The sequence below is a fragment of the Anomalospiza imberbis genome, chromosome 1 (assembly GCF_031753505.1).
Source record: "Anomalospiza imberbis isolate Cuckoo-Finch-1a 21T00152 chromosome 1, ASM3175350v1, whole genome shotgun sequence".
In the NCBI taxonomy this organism is placed as follows: domain Eukaryota; kingdom Metazoa; phylum Chordata; class Aves; order Passeriformes; family Viduidae; genus Anomalospiza; species Anomalospiza imberbis.
In genome coordinates this window covers 86,141,195-86,168,345 of record NC_089681.1, presented here as the reverse complement: position 1 = coordinate 86,168,345, position 27,151 = coordinate 86,141,195, and the positions used below count along the sequence as shown (strand labels likewise).

The window sequence follows — 27,151 nt, the reverse complement described above, 5'->3', positions numbered from 1 at the left end:
ATACTGTTTTATTGTTTATGTGGACCTAAAATGCAGCAATGATGGTGTCTTGGATAAATTGTTTTCAAAACAGCATAATTTGAAACATGATTTGGAGTGTGGCGGTCAAAGCTGTGATGAACACCTTGGTCTTCTCTCTTTCCTCTTTTCTTTTTTCCTCTCTCCAAACCAGGGTGTAATAGAAATGGGCTGAAAGAGCAGTGTATTTAATGTGCTCTATCCCATCTTGTGTACTTGCTGGTTCATGTTCAGCTGTGGTAGCCTCCCTGTGACTCCCCCAGGTCTCAGACTTGCTCTCTGTTGCTGGGCTAGCAGGTGAGAGTTTTGCTGCACAAGAAGAAAACAAGAGACTCTCCCTTGCTGCTACCTCTTGGCCGCTCTGAGGTGTTGGTCATCTGTGCACCAGGGATTCTTTGGCTGCTCAGGAATTTGTCTGAGCTGCAGAATGTGGGTGTGTAGGATGGAGGCCATATGTCAGAACTCCTGGGTGGCCATATGTGAGCCACAGCTGCCCTAGCTGTACATACTGAACTTCTCCAACATGAGGCATGCAGCCCAGTGCTTCTGGCCAGCCTTTGTAAATTTGTGCTCAGCTCCAGGAGCCTCCTGTGTCTCTGATTCCTGCTTATACCTTTTCAAATAATATCTCAACCCTACTCCATATCAGGATCCCAAACAGGTCTCTACACTCTCCAAGCCAAGATCCTAATCCTATGTGCTGCCCTATACTTGGTTATCTATCTACCCATCAGCTATGCCAGTTACAAAGACTCCTGGAATGAGATGGTTTGGAGATGTGCTGCACTTGGGATATAGTTTGTGTTACTTCTCCTGGGGCTTCAAAGCAAGGAACAGTTTGTCCTCTGTGAATATAAAATATGTGTAAACATGACTGATACTTCATATTTAAAATGTGCTCTTTGAACTTGTTTCCCTCATCATCCTTCCCCCCCCCCCCTTAAACTTTGGAGAAATCCGAGAAACATGACAAAAAATGAGAAAAATGTCTTTCATTATGAATTTATTGAGAAGCAAGAAGAGCACATAGTCTAAGTACAGAATGATTCACGCATCATTTAAAAGACATTACAGAACCAAAAATTCCAGGTAGACTCCAGAAGACTAGAATGATATGAATCCAGTGACACAACATTGATCATTGGAAAAAAGGCATGTTCATCCTATTTCCTTTTGTTCTGTGGTTATAACAAAAGCTGTGCTAGTGGAAACTCCAGACAGGCTCCAGAGAAGATTTAAGATGTTGAGTTCTGTAACTGCATAATATGTGATATATGTGAAAGTCATCTTCTAGCCTGTGTTAGAAATGGATACCTCCATAACTTACTGCAAAAAGTGTTTAGGCTCTCGCCTGTTCTGCTTCATGCTATTTTCATCCTAAGATGAGAGTGTTGGTATTGGATACTTTCTTCTTACAGCTGTATATATTAGAAGAAAAAAGTAGGCTACAGTGTGCATTTAGAGATAAAATTACCACTAGAGGATCTAGTAACTTCTTGAAAATAGCAAATTATAAAGAGGAGCAGCATGAGAATCACCATGTGAGGATTATTTTCTTCAGAATCATTGTAGCATGCAAGCAGCCTACTTGACTTGAATAGTTTTGGTAGTCTGTAGCTTTCATGAAATTGGTTTGTTGCTAATAATAGTCTAAATAATTTTTCACAGTAAAATCGGCACAAGCGACAATGACGTGATCTTGATTAGTCAGCTTTGCTGAAACAGTGTAATCTCCCTGTATGAGAAAAATGCAAAGCAAGAGATTAGCCCATAGTAGTATATAACTGCTTAAGTTTCCGACTCCTCTTTTTAGAAACAGAACAATGTTTTCCCATCAAGCTCCTCCAAAACCTTCCTCGTCCAAATGTTTCAGAGGTGGTAAAGGATGTGCCCATATTTTCTGCCAAAATACTCTCCTCAGGGATATCAATGCTGACAGCATAAATTGAAAGTTAAACAGTGCAAGGGGATGAAATGTTTTTCTGCATTAAAAAATCCCTTCAAATCTGTGGAAATTCTCATGATTCTTATAAGCGAGCACAATATGGCCTGTGCTATTTAGTAACTGGAAAAAGAGGCCCTCAGTTCTCTGGCAGTTCTCTTACATGGATCTTGTTGTTCAGTGTTAGTGAGATGAATTTTTATAACGGAGCATGCTGGGGGAAGTGTGTATAGCTGACTCAATCTGTAATGAATTCCTATATAATAAAACAAGAAGTAGTCTAATTTCCAATAGTATAGTTGAAAATGTGAATTCAGGCTTTTGGGAGAACTTATATCATTACAATGCAAAAAAAATCTTAACTTTAAAGAAGCCATGGCTATCTTGTATAGGTAAAATGGCGCTCTCCAGACACTTGGAGAAGCACTGTACCAAGGTGACCAAAGTGGCTTTAACAGATTTGGAAGAAGAGGTGAACTAGATTTTATTCACTGTGTATTGCTTGCACTGCAGTAATTATTTCTGTGTTTTTTTGTTTTTTTTTTTTTTTTTTTGCTGGCGCACACAGGGGAGCAAAATGTGGGGTGAGAGAGGTTGGCAGCAGTGACCTCCTTGCTTTGAACCATGTGCCCTATTTAGAGCCCTTCTGGTTCTGGAATAGGAGACATGGATAGAATGAGTCAGGCTTCTTGGCATTTGCCTTTTTCAATGGGATTTTTAAAGCAATACCTGGCCTGCATCCTCACAGAGAGGTTCAAGTTAAGAGTAAAATCTAAATTTAGAGAGAGACCCAGTGGCAACATGCTCTTGAGAATAGAGCCTGGTTGTAATTCCTGTGTAGATCATGCAAACATCCCTCAGGCTTTCCAGATGAGGTTGTTCTTTGCAATGAGCAGAAGATGATTGCTGTATGGAATCATTCCTTTTTGTCAGCATGGAAGGATGGTGTTATTTGCCTGATTGATTAATTAACAAAAGAGGCTTCCTATTCCTTTTCACACAAGCATGTTAACTCTCCAAAAGCTTATGGTTTAATTCATGGAAGAGACTTCATAATAACTAATTTCCATTGCTTATTAGTGATTAGATTTCTTTTTTCTCCTTCAGAATTATTTTTTGCTTGTGGTGAAAAATGTTTTTAAAAGAGGCTTGTGATCAGTCTTGGAGTTTCTAGCTCCAGAAACTAGCTGAAAATTCGGCTGATTTTCCCAGAATTGGAGTTTTACTGGTCTGTGTGCATGTTTCTGGGGCTTCTTCTTGGTTTAAAGATCTATTCTTCAGTTTGTCTTGAGGCATTACTACATAAGTATGTTAGTAAAGCTGCTCCTGGGGCAGGATGATGATTGATGGGAGCTCAGGCACTCCTGTGTGAGACATCAAAAGGCAGTGCCCAACACAGCCTCTGTAGGTATAACCTCTAGCGGAGCAGGCTGGTTAGGGTGGGATAACAGCCTGCATAATGGGGGTCCAGCTCCCTGTGTGAAAGCCTTGGGAAAATGAAGGTCCTGGTTGCTCCTATCACCAAAGGAAGATTGAGACATATGAGATGGTAGCATTTATGGAGGCTCAATCTTCCAGAAGCCAGCTATCCTTGTTATCACCTCTGCAGGTCTTGGTAAGCCTGGTTCTTTGGGACTCATGTCTTTGTTCTCTATCCCTGTTCTGATCCTGTTTTCTTTTCCTGCCTAGAGCAATCCAGCGCTGAGCAGATCCCAGACCTCATCTTTGAGCCTCTGACATACATTTTATATCTGCTGCTGAAGAACTGAGAGCTCATGCTGTGCCTCTCTGAGTAAATCTAAGGGGTATTGTACTGAGCACATGAACTCTGTGCTTTTTCAGTGGTGACTGTGATCCTTTCTTTGCCACATTCTCAACAAGATGCCTTGATAATCAAAGACTTTGCCTTCTTCTCTTCAATCCAATCTCTTCGTTGTATGTCTCTAAAAAATCCTTTGTTACGTACTGATCAAATATATCTTCATGCTGTGCCCAGTTAAGAGACTGTTGCATTCAGCTTTTGAATATTGCTTTTTTTCCAGTGTGATTTGGTTGCTCTTCTAGGAGACTTAGCTGTGTATGGAGAAGGCTGCCAGTAAAAAACATCTGTAATGGATGACCAGGAAATTCAGAGCAGCACCTACACTACTACTTGTTTTCTCACCTTCCTAAGAAATTATTTTCTTATTTTAAGGCTCCATAAATCCAGAGAAAGTGTTCTTGGCCTAATAACTTGCACCTTCAGTTGCCACCTAGAAGACCTTGGTCTCTCTGCCTGACACCATGTATGTACAGTGGAACCTGTTCAATTGCAATAGATATCTAAATTGCCTTTATAGCCAGAGAGGATGAATGAGCTTCTCCAAATTGTTCAGTTCACTAAGGACTGAGCAAAATTGCAGCCTTGGTCTCTGGGGAGTCCCCTGGAACTGCTTCTTTTCTTGCTATTTTAAGAGTAAGAGAGGGAGAGCCTACTAAAGAACTCTATGGCTGTCTGACTTAATGCTGGTACAGACATTTGCTAGCCTGAAAAAAAAAACCAAAACTTTGTTGCTGGACAGTAGTGCCTCTGTAACTCTTTATAAGCAAAGCCGCTTCATTTCATATTGAAAAGGGTTATTAATATAAAACACTATCAGATCCAGTGTGCTGGCTGGGGAAGCCTGGAATGTACTGGCATGATTTCTGGTAGTCCTCTGACCATACCTTCTTTGGGAAGCCCTTTTGCTTGGAAACACAACCATGACCAACTTACCTGAGGGATTTCTTTGATTCCCAGTGTGACTGGCCCCTCATAATAGAGTTGTTCTGGAAAGCAACAATGATTATGGATGGTTAGACATGAAGGAAAAAGTCTGCTGATCATAGATGCTTTTTTTTTTGTAATGACATTTCAAAGCCTCCAGTGACAAGTCCTATGGAACTGCAAAATGCTCCACACACAGCCCTGCAACAGTTCCTTTGAGGGAAATGTCAGGATGTATGCTGCCTTGTGGGGAAAGCAAGGCAGAGCTTGGGCTCAAGGAGCATCTGCAGCTCATGTGAATGGAAAAAGGGGGTGTGTCTTTGCACAACCAGCTGGGCGTACCTATGTCATCACACATCCTGAAAATGAAAGGGGAGGGGGGGACTGCCAGACTCAAGTCCTTTAGCATGAACTATTAAATACCTGCAGTAGTTGAACTGTACTGTTTTGGTAATTTTTAGAAAATCCAATCTGAGCTGAGCTGTAGGTATGGACTTCTGAATGCTTGCTGAACATGACTTTAAAGTAATAAGAATATGTCTGTCTCTCTGCTGAGGGAACATTCATCAAGAAGTTACATGAGGTATTAAAGTCATCACAACTGTGTTGGTGACTGGAATAGAGCCTGGGAGTTCCACCTTCCAATCCTCATCTCCCTAATCATACGAGGCATGCCTGCTCTTGGCTGTTAAAGAAAGGGCAACTTTGGCATTAATGGAGAGAATTAGCAAGCTGTTCTGCAATTCCTCCTACTTCTTCATAGCTTACTGGGCCAAACTGTACAGACTTGACTGAAAATAAAACTTGTAGATGTTTCAGTATTTCAGAATTTCTTGCACAACTTGCCCCACACAAGTAATGGAAAAGTCTAAGAACTGTTTAAGGATTCTTTTTTGTAGGTGTCATGAAATATTCCTTACTTTGACAGTGACAGAGGAGTGTTTCATCATGTTTATATGAGTATGTGCTGGCATTTTGATGCTTTTCACTTCTAGAGAGTTGTTTTAGTCTAGTCTCACTGTTGATTTAAACTGTTTCTTGTGAAAGTTTTGGATAAAAGCTTTGTAACATCTTTAGATTGTATGCATGGACTTGGAAAACAGTCCACAAAAGTTCTTCCCACACATGATGTGAAATGTTAGTCCTGTAACGAAATTATATGAAAGAATCATGACAATAAGATAAACTAGGAAAAGGAGAAACCTGAGGTATTACCAGTGTTCTATACCTTTGCATTAGTGAGAAGTTTGTTTAGTGTAACACCCTGATGATCCTGGGAGGTGGAGAAGATGCAAAACAACTTAGTGTTGCATTGAAAAACCTAATCCCAAAACAGAGAACAGAATAACTATTTCTCGGTTTGTCAATCCCAAACAGATCAACTATGCTACAGCAATTGTACTGTACTCATTCCCCTCTGCATCCCTGGCTAATTCATGTGGACAGCAAGAAGTCTTGTTGTTTTCAGAGAGCAGTCACCATTGCTACTTGCTTCTGTGCATGAAGCAAGAGCCCAGGAGTCTGACACATCTCCACTGCAGAGAGTGGTGACTCAAAAATTTTAAAAACTACAGTACAGCCCACCTCTCAGTTCACAGCTTTAATAGACTCTAAATGGGAACTAAAGGCACTGAAGACTGCATAATGGTGAGTGACTCCCCTGGGACTTGAGCTGTGTGTGTTGATGTGATCTAAGGCATACTGGGAGCTGCTCCCTCAGGGTAGTGTGGACCATGCAGTGGTGGGGCTCATGCTTTGTGTGTCCTTTTGCTCAGTAGAGAGCCTTGTAGGACTACCTTTTCTTCAGTCAACTCGCAGCCTAGCAAATCTTGGATGACAGCAGAGGAGAGTGGAGAGGAAACTGGGCTGTGAACAATCACCCAAAGTCCTTCTGCATGGGGGTATGGAAGCTTCTCTTGGATCATGTGGCTTGTTAGGATCTCATCTAGGCTCTCAGAAAGCCATCCAGAATCTAAAAACATAGATGCAGCATTCAGGCTCTGCAAAGCCTGTATTTTAAAATGCAGTAGGTGTCATCAGGCCATAAATTTGCTTCTGAAATGATGGCAATGCTAATCTCTCATCTAGTGTAGGTAGAAGCTATTTTCCCCCACACACTTCACTGTGATAAAGTAACTAGATGAATGCAGTCTCAGGGCTCTGCCTCAGCCCACTCTGAGAAGTTTTCCTTGATTGCTCTGATGTGTTGTAGCTATGCCTTTGCTCAGTTATCAAAGAAATCACTGTATTATCTTTTAGGGAGCCTTCAAATGTGGACCAGCAGGTGCTGCTTGTCCAGTTTGAGGTCCACATTTACTGCTTTATGCTTCAGCTTTACCCTTATTTAGCTCTTTTTAACCAGGGGTCTTGCAGTGGTTCAGAGCTGAAACATATGGAGCTACTGGAGAAAGTCCAGTGAAAGGCCACTGATATAATTAAGTGACTAGAACATCTCTCCAATGAGGAGACTGAAGGAGCTGGGACTGTTCAGCGTAGAGAACAAAAACATTAGGGGACAACACATCAATATGTACAAATACCTGAAGTGGGGTTGTAAAACAGGATGGAGCCAGGCTGTCTCTACTGGTGCCTAGTGGCAGGGCAAAGAGGCAGTGGGCACAAACTAAAACACAGGAAGCTTTTCCTGAACTCACAAAACACTTCTGAGTGAGCACTGGCAGAGGTTGCCTGGAGAGGTTGTAAAGCATCCATCCTTAGCTATATCTAAAAACCTTGCCCTGGACATGGCCCTGATTGAAGTATGTGGAACTGGATTAGATGATCTTCAAATGACTTTCCAACCTCAACAGTTCTGTGGTTCTGTAACCAGTCCTTTGGAAACTCCTGTAATCTTCCTTGCTTCAATGGGGAGGGGGAAGCTGTGCTGCTTTGAAAGTATGTCCTTATGGGAAAGTAAGGGCAGCTTTCATTTTCAGCTAGTTGAGACCTTTCAGGAAATACTATGGATTCATAAATCAGCTGAATTTTATCATTCACATTCACTTTGGACTATGGAAACCTCCTCAGTGGATCAGGCTTTTAAAAGATCATTCAGTGTTCCAGTTGCATGGGGATTTCTACTATAATTCTAGAAGGGTAAACATCCTCCAAGGCTTGAAGGACTGCAGTTTATCACAGCATCCTTAATATGCATTTTTTCTCCACATATTCATACATTTTTACATTCCTCAATTGAAAGAGGATGAACACATCTGCTGCAGTAAGTATAACTGTCACAAACACTGAGCCTATCTTATTGAAAGAATTCTATGGTCTTCCTAGAGAAAAGCCCAAATATGGTTGCAAAAAATGCTCACACATTTGGAAGAGCATAAACCATGAGTGTATTTTTCCAATTAAATATTATCCTTTTTCTTTTTTTGTCTGCTGGTAATTTGTGGTACCTGTCAAGCATGCTGTCATCAATGATTTGCTTTCAGTCCTTTTTCTTATAGATTTATCTGAAAGTGATTTCTGTAGAACTGCCTAGAAAATATTTCTATTGTACCACTGAATCAAGGTGATACTACTGTATTTTTGTAGCAGCTTTTCACTGTACTTTCTACCAAAAGGGACTTAGTCCTTTTCATTGCTAGTGAGCATGCCTTTAGTAGTTTCCAGTTTGAGGCAGAGCTTTCAAATGTGTAAGTAAGAACTTCCTGAGGATTACTTCAAATTACTAGTTATCATTTGTCATGAAGATGCCTCTCCTTCCTGACAAAACACCTATAATGAAATTCTCACTCCTCTTTCTCAAATCTTCCTTTCACTGAAAATCTTTATGCGTTCTCACACTCTTATACTATATAAAGGCCCTGTACATCTGCACCCACCTCTTCCTTTTTCTATGTTTTAAATATTTTTAGAACTTCAATGCTCCATGTTGGAGTTCTTCTAGGACACAATCTTGCACCGATGCAACTGACACACAGCTTCTGTGGGTGCTATGGATGTAGGAACTATGTGAATAACTGCCAGCTATAGATGTATAGTTGAGTGGGAAAAAACATATGTAAATACGTGGCCAGGTGAGAAAGATTCAATCTCTTTACTGGTGAGGAAAAGGTGAGATGAAGGGGATAAGCAAGATGGCATTGTGTGTCAGCCCAAAGACCTAGCTTTGTGGTATAGCTGCTTTCTCAGAAACAGCTACTTACATTCTCAGTGTGATAGCCAGTCTTTTAATTCATGTTATGTTCTCTACTTTTATTCACAAATACTGTTTTAGAAACTTGCTCACTGTAACACCTACTGAAGGGGACAATAATGTAAAAGAATGGAGGTCTGAAGGAAGGTGGAGGTTTCTCTATGGTCTGGGGTGTTTGCACAAGGAATTGTGCAAGTGCTCTGATGGTGCCTATGTCAGTTGAGCCCAAAAGAAAATTTGCAGAGGAGGCAGCTGTCTTTTTGTCAGGTAGCTTTGCTTAAGCCTGCAAGCTGTGGTTGGCACATTGCTTAATATTACCCTGGTAGATCTTCCACTCTGATTTTAGTGATTGCATTGGGAAATCTGTTAAATCTTACGTAATTTTTTTCTTTGGAGGAAATTGGGAATAACCAGTACATTCTACTAAAAAAGAGGAAGGCCTGAGTTCATGTTATGCCACAAAGAATTTAGCAATTTTGTTGCTATTGTTCCTAAATAGACAATGGTAAATTTCCTTGCAAACTTTGAGCTAACAACTTCACAACAGACATATAGCTCAAAGAAAAAGATCTTGGAATCCTATTTATGAGTCCGAGTGAGCAGTGCCAGACATGACCTTTGGTTAACAAAAATAGTAAATACTATATGATTATGATGAACATGAAATCTTAAGCTATATTAAGTCTTTTCAGCACACAGAGTATTTCCAGTCATGAAAAAATGTAGTAATGAAAACAAGAAAACTTCCCTCAAATAACTAAAACTTTGCCACAGCTGGCTTTTAAAAGTCTCTTTTTCTTGTAACTTCTGCTCTGCTTTTCCCCACAAGTAAGTGGATCAACAAAACCTGTACAAGGATGATGTTCTGTCTAATTTTGGGAGAGGGAGGAGCAGGCAATATTTGGCCTGCTTGTGAAAGACTAGCAAATCCTGTGTGAAACTATATTTAAACTCCAGTCAGGTCTGGCCAGATGTTGGAAATGTTGCCCATACAGCAGGGAAAAGAGGCTCTCTATGAAAAGCTTCAGTTGAAAGGGCTCTCTGCACTCCTGTGTCTTAGTAGTCTGCATACTTGGCCATTCACAAGATGTCCTTCCTTCACAGGCATTAGGTCAGATTTACAACTGTGCTCATACGGTAAATTATGCCTGAACAGCCTTAAATTGGTCTTCAGCTCAATTCTTAATTCTCTTCTTCAAATCAGGTAGATTTGACTGTCAACTAATTAAGAAATACCCCATTTTTAGTTTGAACCTGTTCGAGAAAGTTCACTTCATTTCCACTGTGACTTAATTACTAAATAAAAACAGCAACTGGATGAGAGGGTGTGTATTAAAAAGTGCACGGCAGATGTCTTTGCACTGAAGTAGGGATACTTCTAGATGAAGATATATAGTATTATTTAAACAACCAATTATGTTTATATCATAATGTAGTTCAATTAGCAGAAACAATCGCCTGTCAGTTTAAGATTAAGAGACTTGGAAACCCCAGGAGGTTTTGGCTTTGTAGCTTAATGAGTGAATAGCAGTTTGTGCTCAGCTCAGGACTGACTCTACTTCTCCTTAATGTATTCACTAAAGGATGTTATTAAGTACTTCATCAGAATAAGATAGTTTTTCAGTAGGTCTGTGGGTGGGTTTTCTCCTCTTGTAATTCAATACACAATTGAAGAAACTTCTGAATTTAATTTTTTTGTCTATCTGGCTTGCAGGATTTACATAATTGGTTGCTCATGCAGCATTTCTCTATTATTCTTTGTGATAGTTTTGTGCAGTGTGAAATGTCGTAGTAATTTTCCAGGAACTGTCTTAGCAGTAGTGCTGTGCATGGTCTTTAAACTCATGGCCCTTGCACATGAGTTATTGCAGTGCTATCAGCTTGAAGATGCGAGTGACTCAAGGAAAGCAGAGCTTCTGTAACTATCTGGTGCTCTGACAACCCAAACTTCTTTGTGGCTCTACTTGTTTTTTATAAAATCAACCTAAATAGATGATCATGATATGAGGGGGATTTAAGAATTATTGGATACATGACTACTGCAGTCCAGAAGCATGACCACAGCTTTTCCAGACATGGCACAGCTAACTTGGGACTACCTAGCATGGGTTGTGGCAGAAGGGGCCTTGAGTTGCCCAGGCTCACCTGGGCCCAAAGATGCCTGTTTTCTGGGGCAAGTAATAGCACTCTAAACCAACTAGAGTAAGTCGTCACCAGCTGGCAGTGTGACTGGCATGATCTGAATTCATTTGACTGCTGCATAGGCACATGTTGAACAGAAAGAAGATGCAAACCATAGATGGTAGCAAATAGTATCTTGTTCCAAATATCGTTATTCAAACATTTTTCTTCATAAAGTGATTAAAGAATTACCTTTGAGGACAGGAGGTGTGACTTGCTTAATAGTGAAGAACATATTCAGAATGGTTGTTTGTTTGCTCACCATTTCTTTTACCAAACTAGCCTTTATTTTTGTCATACTTCTTGCTCACATGACAAGCACGTGCCTCTAAATAGGGCTTATGAACCTCTTTGCTGGTGGATGGGGGTCACATAACCACAGTTATTTTTAATGGACTTGAAATCCCATGTGTGTGCAATATTCTGTAATTAAAAGTAATACAAACAAACAGGTTGGGGGAAAAAGCAGGCCCTTAAATTAAAATGTCTCTGTCCTACTGTGTTCCTGTCACCCATTAACATGCTGGTGAAGTAAACAGAACATTACAATGTATTGGTGCATTCAACAGCACAGCAGGCGCATCCTGCTTGGAGTATTCAGTAGCCATCAAACACTTAGAGTGCCACCTAAATTACCTCCTTTCTTCTTTCCACAGAAAATAAGCTTAGAATGACCCGGCCCACAAAGCGTGTCTGAGTAGGTTAAGATAGTCTTTCCATTTACGATCATGTCCAGCTTGACGTAGAGTTCCTTGATGCTGTGTCCTACACACAAAGTAGAAAGAGAGCTCAGAGAAAGCACAAGGATCAACAACTTTATTACTTTATTTCAAAAAAGATTATATTTTTTCCTTCCTGCTGTTTGAGCCATTAGACTTTTTCTCTTCATAGAGGACTCCTGATACATAGAAATCTGTGCTTCAGGAATAGGTCTCTAGGCCCTTCAAGGTATATGACAGGGGACATAATAGCAGTTATCTTGATTATTAAATAAACTATGCCCTTGACCATTTTCTGACTCGGTCAAATGTCGTAGCAAATCTCATGTCCTTGCATCTAAACTTTTCTTGTGTTCTTAGCAGAGGGATCATATCCAATGGGCCCCTGAGAGCAACCTGTGACCTGTAACTGCTGCCTGGGAAAATAGTAACTGGCCTGAGCCAAACCTGTGCCAGGGACCAGCATAACAGCTTAGCAGTGCTAGGAGGTTGCCTGCTTGTTCCTGGCTTGCTGACACAGGTAGAGCCAGTGAGGCTACTGGATTTAGACAGAGGTCCTGTACTCTGACTTGTGGGAAAAGTATTTGCAAATGTCTGTAGTGTGATTTTCTTTTCAGGCTTGTTTACCTTTGCAGCCACCTGAAAACTGATGCTCCCTGGACAAATAGCCCGCACTCTCACGGGAAGGGAGATCTTTTGCATGTAAATAAGCATTCTGAGGTGCTAAAAGACACTTGGCACGCAAATTTATTTTCAGCAGCTAGAGTATAAAGCAGCGCTTTCATATTTATGCTCTGGTAGTACAGGATCTAGATGAGCTTGGGGCTCAGGTTTGCAAGAGGTGGCTTTCCTGTGAAAGAATCACAAAGCAAGCTATGGCTAATATTAAATTGTGCGCCCAGTTTGTACCTTTATTGCTGATCAGGGTATAATTTCAGCTAGTGCAGGTGGCAAACTGATGGCATGACTGTTGCCTCAGGCCAGCACTTTCCCATCATGCTCCTCTGTACTCCCAGGAGGGACAGAGAAGTGTCCCCCGTGCTACTCTGTGGGAGTCCCTTCAGTCCCCTACCTGCAAGGGTCACAGACTTGGAAATTTGGTGAGGTACTGACACAAGAATGTGTGTGAGAGTCAACAAGACTCTCCCCAGAAAACTTAGCTATGAAGATGATGAGCTCTAGAACAGCCCCCCTTGGCTCTCCATGTGTACAAATGAAGAGTGGGAGCAGAATAGAGGCTGAAAGTTGATATACTCCTCTCTCGGGTGACATATGTAGTCTGAGGCCGAGCTGATAACAGAACTGACATTTTTGTACCCCTGCACAGGTTTTGAAATTTCTAAGAAATGAAGCCCATTCATATTTTATAGGCGATTGTCACCCTTGCTTACTTCTTAATACCAGAAATCACATATGAATTACCTGTGTACAGCGTGAGAAAATAGCAATTGACTTACCTAGGACCATTGCAGCTCTGATGTTAAAGGTGTGGGTTGCAATATCAGAACAATGGTCAATGTTGAGAGCAAAATCTTGCTGGGGATCTGTTTGAAGACACAAAGCAATGGGTTACAAGTGGTATCTTTAATGAGATACTTTAATGAGACTGTATATATAATATATAAAATGTATAAGTGTTATAAAAAACAAATTACATATTTCTTAAAAGTTCTCCAATAAGTGCTTAGCGCTCCCACACCCTGCATTCAGTAGCTACTTCTGTCCTTCCTGCCTCTTCAGTCTGAAGTGCACTCAGGTGATAACCTGTGTGAGGCTAGAATCTACTGTGTAGGAAAATGACCAAGCTCAAAGGCGGCAAGTTCCCCACAATGGTGGATAGCCAATACTTAGTCAATGGTGAAGTCTCAGCACAACTGCTCTTCCCAGACTCTGCACATTGCCATTCCTTCCTCAGCACTGAAGAGCAATTGGTTATGAAGATGTTTATTAATTAATTTGTATCACAAGATGGCTTAGTGAAGCTGGTTAGGAAACTGAATTCTGGAGTGGGATGAAAAGTCCAAAACTGAAAATAAAATTGTGTTAACTGGGATACTGCAGCACTTTTTTTCTGGGTCCATCATCCTGTGATATTTCTAAGCCAGGAAATATTCTACATTTCTCCTTTTCTGGGAGACTTTAGCAGAGCTGTGGGGCCAAAGGGAGCCCTTTGACTGATAATTGTCATTATTCTTCTGAATGTGATTCTTTCCCATTCCTGCAGTATCCCTTTCTCTGCAAAAAGCTCTAAAACTCTTGTAAAAACACAATTGTTTTCCTACCACTTCCACCTTCTTCCTTGCTAGCTTCCATGAGACTTGATGCTGTGCCTGAAGGCTTGCCAACATGTCACTCTCTGGTGACAGGCAGCAGCAACCACTGACAGTTCAGCTGCCACGACCAATAGAATGTGCAATTGTTTTCCAAAGCTGTGGCAGGAGGGGAAAGATTTGGCCAATTTGGAAAAATACCTTGAGCCTCAAAATTGCTTTAGGCATGGTTTTGTCCCTCATAATGGCTTTCCAGCCAGCCTGCACATCCAACATAGTTCTCTGTGGAAAAATGAGAAGCAACTGTGGCATGTGCAGAAGCAGCCATAGGCTCCTTGGTTTACACAGATCTGGTAGTGATAAATATAGTCTTGGGAACTGAGTTCTGTTTCTAAGTTATTGTTGCTTGAACTAATCTTCTCACTGAGTTGAAAATAACAGGTTGGGAGAATTTTCCTTTGATGCTGTGGTGAAACTTGAGTCACAAGTGCCCTCTGTGAGGCTGAGCCAGCATCCCCATAAGTCTAACCCTGTTTTTGCGTCAGCGCCCCACAGCTGTAGCAGCGGGCAATCAGCAAGCCTGTGTGACTAAAACCTGATTGCTTAGAGGAGATCACAGAATGAATGAAAGTGTTGAGAGGGCCTGGAGGGCTTTAACTAAGCCAGGCTTTGTGAGCCCACAGATTATCAGTGTGGTCTAACAGGAGTACCTGAGCCCTAAATTTTGGTAAATTAAAATGACTGTTCAAAGGAGGGAGATAAAAAGCACTGGTATTTCTAAAGCTCTGTGTCCCTGTGCTGGATTTTGTCCTCCACACCACTAAAGCAGTCTCTGCAGTTGCATAATCTGCTTGGGACAAAAAGTTAGTGCCTGCAGTTGTTTATCAAGTGTGGCAACAGTCAGAGGGTTGTCTTTCCTCTTTTTTTTTTTATTCCTGACAGTTCCATTTTTTTTTTTTTTTTTTTTTTTTTTTTTTTTTTTTTTTTTTTTTTTTTTTTTTTAGCTTCAGAAGCTGTTGGGATCAGTTAGAAGAGCAGTTTCCTGCTTCAGCTGGAAAGCATGTCAAACTTCTCTTTTCTCCAGGACCGTTACTCCTGCTTCCCTTCTGGTCTCTACCATCTCTCAGGGCTTGGTTTCCGCATTCCTCTGGACTTCTGCTAGAGCCCCTCTTGTTTCTGTTTTGTGTGTGGTGTGATGATAAAGTTCAGGAAGCAGCTGCTCAGATTCAGAGCAATTTGGGCATTGATGCCTACAAATAGTGCTGGTTGTCAAGTTACTAAAATTGTTGGTTCTGCAGTTTCAAGAGGGAGTTATGGTCAAACCTGGCAGTAGAACTTATATAATGCTCTTTTTTCAAAGAGACTAGGCTGTACTTTAATGAACAAATTAAATTGTGGTGTCAGGGCTAGAATTTGAACTTTTATTTTAAAATTTCTCATCAGTAACTGAGTGGAAAGGGTATGTTTATGAAACCAAGCTTTTTTGGAAAGCTTGGGCTTCTTACAATGACCCTGATCTCAGGATTATTTTAGTTTGGATGTCTGTTTATTTCTATGGGTTGAGCTCCTATGACAGATGACACATTTCATAGTGCATTGTAGCCATGGATGTCTTTTACTGCACTGCTAATGATGCAGCATAAGATCCTGACATATCCAGGAGGTGCTGTCTAGTTCTCAGAGAAGAAGAGACTGTGAAAGCACTTACATGAGGAATTCCAGAAAAATTTGTGAATTGGATCACTTGGATTTTGTGTTGTTACTCTGTTGCTGACAAATGTAAAAATTTCCAATGCCAAAAGACACCAATTAATTTTCTGATCATCCCTGTGGAAATTCCTGCTCAGATTTAGCAATCCAACTTTGCAATCTTAGATACTGTGGCATATATGGGGACCTCCTGCTGCAATCAATTGAAAGGATGGCTGTGTGGCTAAAGCTATGGTGCCAGGGAGTCTGGATTCCCAAACATGTTGGGAGAAACGTTGCTACTGTAATGAAATTAATGAAATTAGTGGGGTTTAGCCTCATGAGAAGTGAAAGAGTCTCTAAATTCAGCTGAGTTTTCTTCACTAAGGGATTGTGCCATACCCCTTTCCTTAAATCATGAGGAGTCCCTCCTGTGGCCAAGGCAACTCAAGGCAATTGCCGTTTTTGTTTTTCATCTCAGATGTACAACTGTGAGTCACTGTGTGTCTCCTATGGAGGTTTAATACTTATTCTTCCATGTTTGCCTCAATCTGAAGTGAGCTGGTTAGACTGAAAAAAAATACATGTTATGTCTTTCACATGTGCAGAGCAATAACATTTACAGTTAGATCTCTAAAATACGTGGGGCTGCCCTTCAGCCTTCCACTTCCCTGCAACATTTCATGGTGCACAGTACTGTATGTTCCCAGACTTCCCTCCACCTACTCCCTTCAATCTGCTCCCTCTCCCATAATTAAAGCTAGAAGCTCTTTAACTGGTTGCAGAATTTTGCTTTTCCAGTTCAGCTTTGATAAATCACCAACACTCATAATGTTGTTGGAAATTTTGCAAACACTTTGAGGTGTATCAGTGAAAATCTGCTTACTGAGGGGGAAAAGGGCATTTTTTGTGTATCTAGTGAGAAGGACTTAGGCTGCAACATATTTACAGCTAGCAGGAAAGGTGTCTGGAAGCAGAATTTTGACTCAAGTTTCTCTCAAGGCAGTACTAAATTTTGGGCATCTGCTCTGGGAAATGGGAAAGTCTTTGGCTTTTGAAAACCATCAGTGCACTCCAAGATCTTCCAGACCTGTTATTTGAACCTGATGCTGTGGCTGATGCTGAACTCCAAACTGTATGTTTCATATTCAGTATGAACACTGAATGTCCAGCTTTCACTGAAGGCTGTCTTCTGTAGTACAATTCTGATTCGTGAGAGGTGAATTTGGGATGTACCTGGCATCTTACTACTGATCACCCCTGACATGGCTTAGTGTCAGCTAAGCCCATGGATCCCACCACCCATTTCACCCTTACCCAAGTACCCTGGTGGAGATTTGTTCCTATATTGATTTGGGATGAGGTTTTCCATGTGCATTGGCACCACAGTGCAAGATTTCAGCCTGACTTACTATTTGAGGTGCTCACAGTGATGGGTTTGGCTGGGTTTTTCTTGGAAGACTGAGCGGTGTGTGTAGTACAGCCTAGAAGCTCAGATGAGTTCCTGAACTTTTCTTTCTAGAAGTTTTTCCCCTGCTTTTGTTCTTGGCAGAAGATTCATAGGTAGATTAGCTCAGACATATTTACAGCAGTGTAACCTCAGGGACAAGGACAACAGATGGGATCTCCCTTTTGTGCCCTGGTTACTGCAGTTGTGGGGCCAGTGGCTCCTGCCTGTGCTGAACATGGGTGTGCACAAAGGCACAGGGCTGCAAGCTGGGGCTGCCTTTACAGCCTCCTGGGAGGGATCTCCAGAGCACAGGATGAAGTGGACAGCTGGGAATGATAATGTGCTAACCCACTGTGGCAATGTCCCTAAGAGCCTGAGCTGCTAGATGACTAACTGGGCATTACAGAAACTGCATGGCCAGATGGGAAGCACCTGTTCTAGGAATTTTGCTGAACTGGTGTACAACAGCCTCTGTCTTTTATTCTTCCCTCTCCCTTCCCCCCTCTCCCCCACCCCTTCCCCCCTGCCCCGCTGTCTTTTTAAGTATCTTGTACTGGCTTCTCTCTCTTCTGAATCTGCTCTAAAATCACATTGTTTCCATGTGACCATGCAAATCAGTGGTATGAGTGAATAGCAGCAGCAAGCAGATGAGCTTTGCTTGTAAAAGTCCACAACTGTAAGCCTTGGAGTGGTAAGAAGACCCTCCAAACTGGTGAGCTTTGGGTGTTTCAAAATACTTTTAGGAGCAGATAAGCTACAGAGTGGAATGAAATAATACAACTGCACTTGGCTAGGGTCAGGTAAGGACAAGCTGGTGTTAGAGGAGATGGAAATTAGCACAAGGAAGAAACATTTAGCAATTACCCAATATTCCTCACCTTCAAAGCTCTTAATAAAATTAAATCATTAGTCTTTACAACATTCAACGTGATGAAAGGAGAGGGAAAGAATGAGGAACTGTTTGGGATTTCAGACTTTATGTATTCGTTCAACAATTTCCCTTTAATGTCTACTTAAATAAATTAACCTGAATGCTCAAGGTTATATTTGACACTGGAATCTACTTATAGGCTACTGAGGAAGAAGCATCAGGTGAATTAGCAGCTCTCTGGTTATGCATCTGCATTTCCCTGAGCACTTTCAATTTAACGAACTTCCCTTTGGGCCTGCCTTCACTGCATGCCACTGCCACATCCAGACGTGTCTGGGAGGGGCAGGGTGACCTTCTGTTCAGAGGAGAGCAGAATAAATAGTGATGCTCACACTGGCTGTGTCTACTTTATCATGAGAATTCTTCATCCCTAACATTTGCCTTAGCCAGCTCCAGGCTTTTGCCTAATTCGGGCTGGAACTCTGGCCTAGTTCAATTCAGTCAGTCTGGCCTCATTTGCAGATAAAACTGTATGTTTTATCACCTGAACTTTTCTGGCTTCCTTAGGCAACATAGAGGAGAAGGAATATGGAAGATTAGAGTTTGTGTATCCTAATGTCCTGGGGTTACAGACTGTGGGAGTTCCGCTTCACAAAGAGTGCTATCAACTTGTGGTTTCTGAGGCTCCAAATGTCAGGTGGAGAGGAGAGGAAGAGATTTTCTGGCACCAGGCTGATGTGATGAGGTGGAGGGAAGCCCCATGAAGACAGAAGGTGCAGGGTGCAGGGCTGTATTTGGGGATGGGGGTGTGACTAGCATGCATAAAGCGGCCTTGTCAAAGACATGCCCTAAGTCTCCCTGCCTTTTCCTGCTTGAACCACCTTTCCTGAGAGCAAGCTTGTTAGAGCTGTTGGCTGAGGCTCGAGGGGAGGCTCAGTATCTGAAGGCTCTTTCCTTGCTTTTGCCAGAGGTGGTATTTGGAAAGGGGGGTTCCTGTGCTTTGTGTGGTATGACAAAGCTTTAGCCAAGCCTGTTTAAGAGGACAAAACTGAAAGATGCAGGCTTTGAGAGATAGCACATATAGATCTGTACTTGATAATCCTGATTTGTCCTAGTTAGCTTGAGAGAGGAAGGCAGACAAGGCAGACTTCAAATACAGCAGTGTAACAAGAAAATACTGCATTAATTTGGGCCCAGCAGGGACTGTATTAGAGAGAGAAAGTCTTTGTTCTTCTGTTGGTAAGAAAACACCATGCACTGGATGAATAAGATACTTACAGTAACTGCCTGTATTCCTAATCAGAGCTGTCTCTTCCCTCTTCAATGTGTTTTTTTTTTTTTTTAATAATTTTTTCATAGTGCCCTACTTGAGACTGAGATCTCTGGACATCAGTGCTTGCCAGAATGACTGGGGATTCACAAGAGGCTTTCAGAGTTGTGTCAGAAGTAGAACCAAATGTTGCTGGAAACTGCCCTGCTGTCAGACACATGCCATGCTCTGGGGTAGCAGCTATACTGCTGATTATACAGAACAGTAATCAACAGCATATAAATGGGCTAAATGTTCCCATTTTCCCATGATGGATTTAAATCCACTACAAGAGCATGGCAGTAAGCTACAGTTGGAATGGCATGCTCCCTCTGCTGAGGAAACTAGCTGGGTTCCCACCTGCCTGATCACCATTGGATCATTTGCCAGGAGCCATCCATCTTCAGATGAAGAGGAAACTGTAGCATTGAATGAATTTGTGGTAGTTTTCAAAATGCTAGCTTTTGCCAACTAGAAGCTCTCTTGAGTCTAAAAGCAGCATCTGGAACAGACCAAAGGGTTTTGATTCAGTATGTGGTGAATCTGTTAAAGGGCATTTGGACATCTTGTCCCTGATGGCCACTGTTTCTCCCTAGTTTTAGGCTGCCTCCTTAAAGTTGGTTCAGTGACACCAACACACAATAATGCTGATGTAGTTTTTTTCATTTTGAGGTGTTAATTTTTCTTAGAATTCTTTGGATGTTTTCCCCAATGGATATTAAATTGCTGTGAGTGTCTGATCTCCTGCCTCTATTTTCTTTGCTAAACTGTAAGCATAGTAGGGTCCAGATATATTTTGAGGCCTTGATGGCAGCTTTAGATGAGATGATGTGGCAATGTCAAGAAAGTGTAGCAATGCTTTATTGCTTAGAGACTTACAGAGAAAGCTTTGTATAGCACTTATCATCAACTGTGGTTTGTTCTTTCACCTGACTTTATGCAGTTAATGTGCCTTTTGATAATTTCTGCTTTATGTAATACAGGAGCTAATCTGAAATTTTTGTCAAATTGTTAAAATGACTGTGACTCACTTGTTTATTGTATTACAGTGCTCCCTCCATAGGCTCAGATTCAGTATCCAATAGCAAATGACAGTATTGCCTTGCCCACAGTATTACTTGATGGTAATGTAATATACCATTTTTTAGGTATGTCTCTCCTATATGTTTCCAAAGAGGAGAACATATTTTTCTAAGGCTTGTCTTCTGAACTGTTACCACTCATCCTTGCATTTACCTTAGTGACTCAGTGGCTACAGCAACCAGACGTGGCAAAAGTGAGTAGGTGAAAAACATGCCAACCAGTTTAGATTTATCAGCTGGAGATAAGCAGGAGAGGCTGTCACACATAAACAACCGTCTTTTGCAGCCCATGGTGCAGGACCTTAATTCATTTGGTGAAGAATTTGGCTCTGTGAGGAAACCACTGAAAAATAAATTAGATGGGAGAATTTAAAGCCTGGTGGGAGAAGTTCAGCTGAGGTTAATTCTCTCCAGTACTAGTCTCACTGAAAGCATTAATATTGATTTTACTGAAAGATTTAAAGTCTAGGTACTGAATCTAAGCCAGAGTACCTTGGAGGTATGAAATTGTCTCCTGCTTCTCTATGTCATTTACATTTTAAAACTTACTAAGTACTCTCCCCTCATGAAAGAAGGGTAAAATTATGTTCAGAATCACCTGAAGAGTTCACATAGAAAAAAGAAAGTTTCAGTCCTCTGATGTGATGTGGAGAATGAAATAGATGGGGTAGTTTTAATTAATGGAGGGACCAACATTTTAAAAGCAGATTTGCATGTGCACTCATAACTATACTACCTTGATTCCAATGATAGTTTCAGTTTGTTAGGATCTGGTGCCAGAAATATACATATACACATCTGGTCTTCCCCTTGGAATAAGTAAGTTATACCAGATGAGTTCAACAGCAAAGCTATGAAAGTAAGATGACTTGGACAGAGTAAACAAACAAAAAAAATGTTTTCAAGTGGAATTCTTAAGTTCTTTGATTGTTTGCCCATTAGCAATCTATGCAACAAAAGATCAGAGGGGACATGGTGTCGTGTGGTTTTAAATAATTTAGAAGCAGAAGCATTTTCTAGAGACTGTTTGAGGGAAATAAATAAATAAGTCCAAGAGAAGCATCTGGCTCAATCTGTCTGCCAAAAATCCAAAGAATAATGGAAAAAGAACCTCTTTTTACCAAGTGTCTAGAAGAATTTTTGCCCTGAAGAGGCATGAGTGAGAACTTTTTCACAGACCTTTATTTTCCAGCTGAAGCTATCAGATTACTTATATCCTTTAAGTAAAGAATGTAAGTGTGTGGTCAGGGAGGGAAAAGGACTAGTTACACTGGTTGACATAGAGAACAGAAGGTGATATGCTGTAAAATTAGTGCCAATTTAACAGTACTGTTTACAAGTTGGTATTGCTGAATGAGCAGGTGTATTTTTAAAAATTTACCTGATGTTACAGGTATATTTTAAAAAAAGGAACAGTGGAGTTTAAGAAAAATAGTATCTTTGATCTCTCAGTATGTAGGAGAAAGTATAACGAGTGTGTGAGGGGGACCCTAGTAAGCCTGAAACTCTACAGAAAGGACAGACAAATCATCAGGAAATTGTGAGCCAATTGGTCTCTGTCTCCACTTGTTTTATTTTAAGCACAGAAAAGTTCCCTCAATGTAGAGTTTAACAGGAGCATGTCTATAAGTGTACTATCTGACCAGAGTGGGTTCTACACCTTGTTGAGTTCAAGGGGCCATTTTAACAGAGATCCAAATCTGAACTCACACATTTAAAAAAAAAGCCATAAAAATGAGAGTTCCTCTATCTACGAATGCAATTTAATGCAAGTGTGTACTGAAGTGGGCAGCGCTACTCCCTCCTATTGTGCCACTGGATGCTGGGAAAAAGGTTTATAGAAATGACACTGCTTCAACCTAGATGACCAGATTGCCCTGGTTTTTTGTCTAGCAGAAGACATGAATTATAGCAAACGTTTACCCATATCCCTATATGTTTTATTATTTTAAAATTTGTAGCTATACATATATAAAACTTATGAAGGGTGCAGCCGATGTCATATTTAATTCAGAAGGTTGAAATGAATACTGATTGTTTGCTCCTTCTCCTGAAACTTTAATGGCTATTAGCCTTGCTTCAGATGAAAAACAGAAGAACAAGAAAAAAAATCAGATAGTAATTGGGAAAAAATGTTTGTCTACATTTAAAAATGTGGTCTGAGCAGTGTTTTATATTGTCTTGGGAGTATTTCTGAGGATGTCATCTTTGAATACTACTGCTTTGACTCTTCTGAAGAGCTCCCTGAAATCCCCTGTTACTTATTCCAGTGCACAGAAAACAAAGTCCTTAATGGTTGATGGTGTCCATACCCTTTTTTAGAACCTTCTGTCTTATCAGTGTTTGTTTCTGCACTGTAAAGAAACCTACAGTTTCAGGCAATGGGCAGCTCTAAGATCTCCCAGGTACTAATCTAAATCATTTAATTAAATAATCACCAAGCTTGCTGGTAGAAACAAAAGCAGGTATTCTGAAGCACTAAAGTGTTAATACAGGCCCACATAATATTTCAAGAAAGAGCTGTAAAAATTGTTGGAAAAGAAAATATTTTTCATGTGTCTGCAGGAGCAATCACCTGCTTTCCCCTATGAAGGGGGTCCCATTTGAACACTACATACTGCGAATGTTTTCTTAGCTAATTAAGACAATTAGGTTTTACATGAATGATCTAGGAGCCGGTGCTGGTACACGTGTTAGGGAGTTATGTTCTGTTGTCTCTGACTGCATTGCACTTTGCACTTCCAAGAGGATGCCTGTTACTCAAATAACACTGGAATATGCCCAAGGCACTTTGTTGCCATTGCCTACCTGCCCTTCCCTTCCCAGACAATTGCCTTTTATAATGTAGCTAGAAAGATCAAAAGCATTATTACAGTGAAATTAAAAGGGGTAGAAATTGGCCATTTATGTAGCAGGGTCTTTTCATGTCTGTGCATAGACTTGCCAATTACTGTTCTCTTTTCTCAGTCAGAGATGTTAACCTGTGCTGCTTTTATCTCAGGATCTCTGCCCAGGTTTCTAAAGTGATTTGTGGTCATTTGAGATCTTCCTTCATTTTTGTCACTTGCTTCTGGGAGGAAGAGTGGCCCTAATAGGAAATGTCTTGCTATTTATAGACTGTCTCTGTGTTATGTCTCCTGTGGTCACATAGAGGAGGCAGCACACTGTCTATTTACTCTACTTTTAGACCACCTGTCTCTCAGCTTGATTTTCTTACCATGGACTTGCTGCTGAGATTTTTTGTCTGATTACTTTTTTACAGTTGCATTATACTGATCACTAGGATCTTGTCTAGCCCTTTCTTTTGATCCATGACTTGGAGTCCTGGTTACAGAACATTTCGTCTGATGTGGCTGAGTGGGAATGGGGATGCTTTCTATAGGATCCAGAGCATGGGCTGAGGCTGGAGGCCTGATACATGCCTGTATCTTACATGCTATAGGAGCAGGATGCAGCTAGAACAATTGCTTGTGACCAGCAATTGCAACTTACTCCTGGGTACAGGAGATGGCTTCACGTTCTCAGTTATCCACCTAAACTTCTCTGTTGCATTAATCACAGTTATATTAGCCCATATTTTTGAATTTATTCAGTTTTTTACTGCATTATAGGAGAGTATCTGATAAACAGCAAAGAAAAAAATGGGTACTTGGCTCCTCTTTAAATGCTCAAACTGAATTCTAATGATTTGTTGAGAGAGGACATTAAGCTCCAGAAAGAAGTTGTGAAGTACTTGGTAATAATTATTTTAACATCCTTATATTTTCCTTGATTCAATACTAATTCCCTGATAACATCCTAGATTCTATAGTAACAACATTAGAGGTGAAATCTCTTCACTCTTGAAGTCAACAGGCAATCCTTTACCCAAGATTTTGTACTTGTTACTTCACTGTGGTTCCTGTTATCCCCCAAATGGGACATCCTCTGGTATCTTCAGTGGAGCAGGAAATACTAAAGAGGTTTCTAAAAATTTGTAATGGGAAGGTTTGCTGGGAAAGGGTCTTGTCAAAAAACTAACAAGTCTGTGTCCTCCTGGGTGAGAACAATTGGCAGGACACAGATGAAAAACAAAGTTATGTTCTGCCCATCTGGTTTACAGTGAAATGAACTAGGGATAAAGCTCCCCTTCTCCTGAAAGGGTGATCAGCAAGCACCTTTTGTACCACTGTGAGCTTGCCAGTGAGCTCAAGTAAGGACAGGGTCTTCTCTGAAGAGATGTGGACTAGTGTACTTGGATTGATCCTCCTGACCTGTAGATTTTGGGTATTGACCCCAAGTACCTTAAATTCTTCTCCTTTATGCAAACTGCTGGATTATGAACTGCATCTGCAGCAATGCAGATGGTATATCCTGGGCTGATGCTTCACATGCGGTAGCCTCTGGAAAAAGGCAAGGCAGGACACTGTGATGGCAATTGTGAGTTGCCTCAACTTTAATCTGACAGAGCAGTAAAGGAGAAAGGAACCTGACTTCAAACAAGGAATCTTATTTAATTCTTGCATTGTTTCCACATCTGTGTAATCTTTTCATCTCCCATAGCTGTGCCCAGTAGAACAGAACTCTAAGTGGTGGGACCTGATCTTTATGATCTCTGGCTCATGCTTCTCAATCTGTGAATTCCCCCGAATGAATATACCTCTTATCTTTCTGCTCATGGCAAATTAAAAGAAGTGACAGAAACAAATGGCTCTAAACAAATGCATATTGTTAGCTAAACCAGTGATGTGCACAGTTAGAAGCAACATTAACTGGCACATGCCAGCAGACAAATTCATCATACTTTGAATTCACTCAGACTGTAGCCTGTGCCTCTGTGTCAAGGCATCTCATGCTGACTGAGACCTGTTGAGGGAACAGAATTCTCTTGCGCAATAAATTTTTACTAAAATGAAGGCAATACCAAAGTCTGTATTCAATATCTAATTAAATATTTTCTTAATGCATGATACCCATTTATTGAACGTGAAACCTGACTTTAGTCCCCTGGGAGCAGGCCAGTAAAGAATAGCATTGCAAATATTTATTTACTTCTCTTGTCCCTCACTGGCTTTATTTTAATGGGTGTGCAAAAACGCATGAAAGCTACAGGCGACGAAAAGCCCCCGGGAAAACCCTTTGTAACTGGATGAATTGGAAAAACAAACTCTAGGGTGCTCATTTGCCATGAATCTCTTTTCAAATCACGTGCGGAAAATGAATGAGGCGTCTGTGAATCTAATTCCCTTTGTCCCAGTTGTAAAGCAGATCAGCACAACAGGCGAGGCACACGGCCAGCAAAGCAAGAGGTGGAAAGCAGGCACCATTCAGTGAATTCATTTTCAGTCAATTCCAGTGTCGCTTGCTCCTTTTCTTCTCGACAGATTTAAAGAACAAACAAAACCCTGTGATCCCTGGGAAATGCCTCTGGTAAGGGCTGCTGCTGAAGTCTCTCTAAGCGCAGTGGCAATGGCAGAGAACATGAATCCTTCCCACTGTCACACTGGGTCCCTTGTCATTCCTAGTGGGAGGACAGAAAGCATATCACCACAGCCTCATTGCACGTTAGAAAAGCAGCAGATCCGTGCATTGAAGAGCCTGTTTCATCCCAGGGGTAAAAAAGTTAAAGACCTAGGGTCTTCCTTTTTTTTTTTTTTAGCCTAACTTCAAGATAAAGATCTTATGCTAAACTGGGTTTTTCACAGTGGTTTATTATTCTGAATTGTTACATTATTTCCTCTTTATTATTTTCTAAATACAGTTAGCTTTGTGTGTGTGTGCACCAAAACCAGCTGTACTTGAAACACAAAAAATATTTTAGATGTGAAACCCAGAGCAAGTTTGGGAGTGTAACCCTTCCATTCACTGCCTGGCTTTATAAACATCATTCATTGCATGTAAGAACAACTCTGTTGAGCAGCTAAAAGGAAAATGGAAATGTAAAAAAGTCTCACCACAGCTTTTGTAATATATTTCCAAGTTGTCCTCTTTGCAGACTGTGTGCGTAGGCCACTGTGTGCTGGCATTGATGTAAAGCAGGACTAAGATGAAAAGAAGAGCATTTGATGTCTTCATGGTGGTGGTGGTAGTTTGCAGGATCACTTCTGTCTCTCGCTAACACTCTGGAGGGAGGTGTTCCTTCCTTTCTCCAAGGGACACGGGACTTACAACATTCCTGCTTGCAAAAGGGTTAAGTGAGCCAGTGCAGCCTCAGCTTCCCACAATGCGGTATAAACAAGAGGCTAATCAGAATTGGAGGGTGTTATTTCCGTGTACTTAGACTTCTGCTTTCTGCTTGGTGTTCAACTAATGACAAATGAGCTAATCACACCTACTCACTGCCCGGCATAGTCCTGCCTTGGTGCCTGCTGGAACAATGCAGCAATGTGTTTATTTCTGCTCTTGCTGCCAGTTTCTTCTCTTGAAGTCAAAGCATTTGGGACAAGACTTCAAACAGACTTATTTTGCAGCCTTCTGGCTGAAAAAAAGTTGCAATCCAAATTGCCCCATCTTAATCACACAAAGTCAGTCCAAATTTTGGAAGATGAACAGTTTGGTCTCTCTGTTTTTCCTAGTAACAAATCTGTCGTCTGGAGAGAAAGGAGGTGTGTCTGATAAAGCTGACACCACATAAGCAAGTGTTGAAACTTTTGGGAATGAATTCTTTCTGCTTGACTATGCTAAATCCTTAATTTACATTGGTTTTGTTCAGTGGTTTTTGGGAATATACAATTTAGCAGTATACCCA

General features: G+C 41.0%; 1 protein-coding gene and 1 long non-coding RNA gene across 2 annotated transcripts in view; one reads left to right on the top strand and one right to left on the bottom strand.

Annotated features, from left to right (window-relative positions):
* The window catches only part of LOC137478932 (uncharacterized), a 58,590-nt gene that overhangs the window by 19,754 nt on the left and 11,685 nt on the right, over positions 1-27,151 (top strand). The window lies entirely within an intron of this gene.
* LY86 (lymphocyte antigen 86) lies at positions 1,005-26,675 on the bottom strand. Its single transcript, XM_068198878.1, has 5 exons — positions 26,358-26,675; positions 13,211-13,297; positions 11,671-11,799; positions 4,716-4,768; positions 1,005-1,753 (listed from the first exon to the last, which is right to left on the bottom strand). Exons 1-5 carry the CDS (start codon positions 26,476-26,478, stop codon positions 1,658-1,660), a joined length of 486 nt encoding a protein of 161 aa, XP_068054979.1. The 5' UTR covers positions 26,479-26,675; the 3' UTR covers positions 1,005-1,657.